This window comes from Echiichthys vipera (genome assembly GCF_963691815.1).
Source record: "Echiichthys vipera genome assembly, chromosome: 4".
NCBI lineage: Eukaryota > Metazoa > Chordata > Actinopteri > Perciformes > Trachinidae > Echiichthys > Echiichthys vipera.
The window spans coordinates 35,608,421-35,610,920 of record NC_139829.1 but is presented as its reverse complement, the minus strand read 5'-3'; the positions used below and the strand labels follow the sequence as shown (position 1 = coordinate 35,610,920).

Below are 2,500 nucleotides of genomic sequence, written 5' to 3'. Positions count from 1 at the left end.
CACACACACACACACACACACACACATACAGAGACACAAACACACACTTAATCACCAACAACCATCAATAATCATCTCTCTCTCCACCTGTCTGTCTCTCACCTGTCTGTCTCTCCACCTGTCTGTCTCTCGACCTGTCTGTCTCTCACCCGTCTGTCTCTCACCTGTCTGTCTCTCACCTGTCTGTCTGTCTGTCTGTCTCTCACCCGTCTGTCTCTCACCTGTCTGTCTCTCACCTGTCTGTCTCTCCACCTGTCTGTCTCTCGACCTGTCTGTCTCTTACCCTTCTGTCTCTCACCTGTCTGTCTCTCACCTGTCTGTCTGTCTGTCTGTCTCTCACCCGTCTGTCTCTCACCTGTCTGTCTCTCACCTGTCTGTCTCTCCACCTGTCTGTCTGTCTGTCTCTCACCCGTCTGTCTCTCACCTGTCTGTCTGTCTGTCTCTCACCTGTCTGTCTCTCCACCTGTCTGTCTCTCACCTGTCTGTCTGTCTGTCTCTCACCCGTCTGTTTCTCACCTGTCTGTCTCTCACCTGTCTGTCTGTCTGTCTCTCACCTGTCTGTCTCTCACCTGTCTGTCTCTCACCTGTCTGTCTCTCACCTGTCTGTCTTTCCACCTGTCTGTCTGCCTGTCTCCAGTCCAGCAGTACCTCCAGTTCTGTTCGTCCTACAGCGCTCCACCTCCCTCCTCCGCTCAGCGTCTGTGCAGCAGACGGACACACACACACCTGGACACACACACACACCTGGACACACACACACACCTGGGCACTCACACACACCTGGGCACACACACACACCTGGACACACACACACACCTGGACACACACACACACCTGGGCACACACACACACCTGGACACTCACACACACCTGGGCACACACACACACCTGGACACACACACACACCTGGTCACACACAAACCCCTGGACACACACACACACCTGGACACACACACACACCTGGACACGCCCACCTTAGGCCCCGCCCCCTCACCTGAGACGCCTCCACGTCTACCACCGAAGAAGAGGCAGCAGGTAAAACACACAGACGCCATTTTGTTTTGAGTTCTACTGCGAACTGATGTTTGTCTGTCCTCAGCAGGGCCGCTCCAGAGAGACAGACGGGTCCAGAGAGACAGACGGGTCCAGAGAGACAGACGGGTCCAGAGAGACAGACGGCTCCAGAGAGACAGACGGGTCCAGAGAGACAGACGGGTCCAGAGAGACAGACGGGTCCAGAGAGACAGACGGGTCCAGAGAGGGAGACGGGTCCAGAGAGACAGACGGGTCCAGAGAGACAGACAGGTGAGGCTCAGAGACAGAGAGACAGGTGAGGCTCAGAGAGAGAGACAGGTGTGGCTCAGAGAGTGAGAGAGACAGGTGTGGCTCAGAGAGTGAGACAGGTGAGGCTCAGAGAGAGAGACAGGTGAGGCTCAGAGAGTGAGACAGGTGAGGCTCAGAGAGAGAGACAGGTGCGGCTCAGAGAGTGAGACAGGTGAGGCTCAGAGAAAGAGACAGGTGAGCCTCAGAGAGAGAGACAGGTGAGGCTCAGAGAGTGAGACAGGTGAGCCTCAGAGAGAGAGACAGGTGAGGCTCAGAGAGTGAGACAGGTGAGGCTCAGAGAGAGAGAGAGAGACAGGTGAGGCTCAGAGAGAGAGACAGGTGAGGCTCAGAGAGTGAGACAGGTGAGGCTCAGAGAGTGAGACAGATGAGGCTCAGAGAGAGAGACAGGTGAGGCTCAGAGAGTGAGACAGGTGAGGCTCAGAGAGTGAGACAGGTGAGGCTCAGAGAGAGAGAGAGACAGGTGAGGCTCAGAGAGAGAGAGAGGTGAGGCTCAGAGAGAGAGACAGGTGAGGCTCAGAGAGTGAGACAGGTGAGGCTCAGAGAGAGAGAGAGGTGAGGCTCAGAGAGAGAGACAGGTGAGGCTCAGAGAGAGAGACAGGTGAGGCTCAGAGAGTGAGACAGGTGAGGCTCAGAGAGAGAGACAGGTGAGGCTCAGAGAGAGAGAGAGACAGGTGAGGCTCAGAGGGTGAGACAGGTGAGGCTCAGAGAGTGAGACAGGTGAGGCTCAGAGAGTGAGACAGGTGAGGCTCAGAGGGTGAGACAGGTGAGGCTCAGAGAGTGAGACAGGTGAGGCTCAGAGAGTGAGACAGGTGAGGCTCAGAGGGTGAGACAGGTGAGGCTCAGAGAGTGAGACAGGTGAGGCTCAGAGAGTGAGAGAGGTGAGGCTCAGAGAGAGAGACAGGTGAGGCTCAGAGAGAGAGAGACAGGTGAGGCTCAGAGAGTGAGACAGGTGAGCCTCAGAGAGAGAGACAGGTGAGGCTCAGAGAGTGAGACAGGTGAGGCTCAGAGGGTGAGACAGGTGAGGCTCAGAGAGTGAGACAGGTGAGGCTCAGAGAGTGAGACAGGTGAGGCTCAGAGAGAGAGACAGGTGAGGCTCAGAGAGTGAGACAGGTGAGGATCAGAGAGAGAGACAGGTGAGGCTCAGAGAGTGAGACAG

The 2,500-nt window shown here is 56.2% G+C and overlaps 1 protein-coding gene across 4 annotated transcripts in view; it reads left to right on the top strand.

The window, feature by feature from the left end:
- Window positions 1–2,500, top strand: part of LOC310946537 (rap guanine nucleotide exchange factor 1-like) — a 19,656-nt gene that overhangs the window by 8,290 nt on the left and 8,866 nt on the right. For 2 of the 4 annotated variants that reach the window (XM_083913026.1, XM_083913023.1), the window contains 2 exons: window positions 638–1,035; window positions 1,100–1,305. In XM_083913026.1, the coding sequence (XP_083769152.1) occupies window positions 638–1,035; window positions 1,100–1,305 (604 nt within the window). The remainder of the gene's footprint in view (window positions 1–637; window positions 1,036–1,099; window positions 1,306–2,500) is intronic. The other 2 variants (XM_083913024.1, XM_083913025.1) reach the window with 2 other exon arrangements.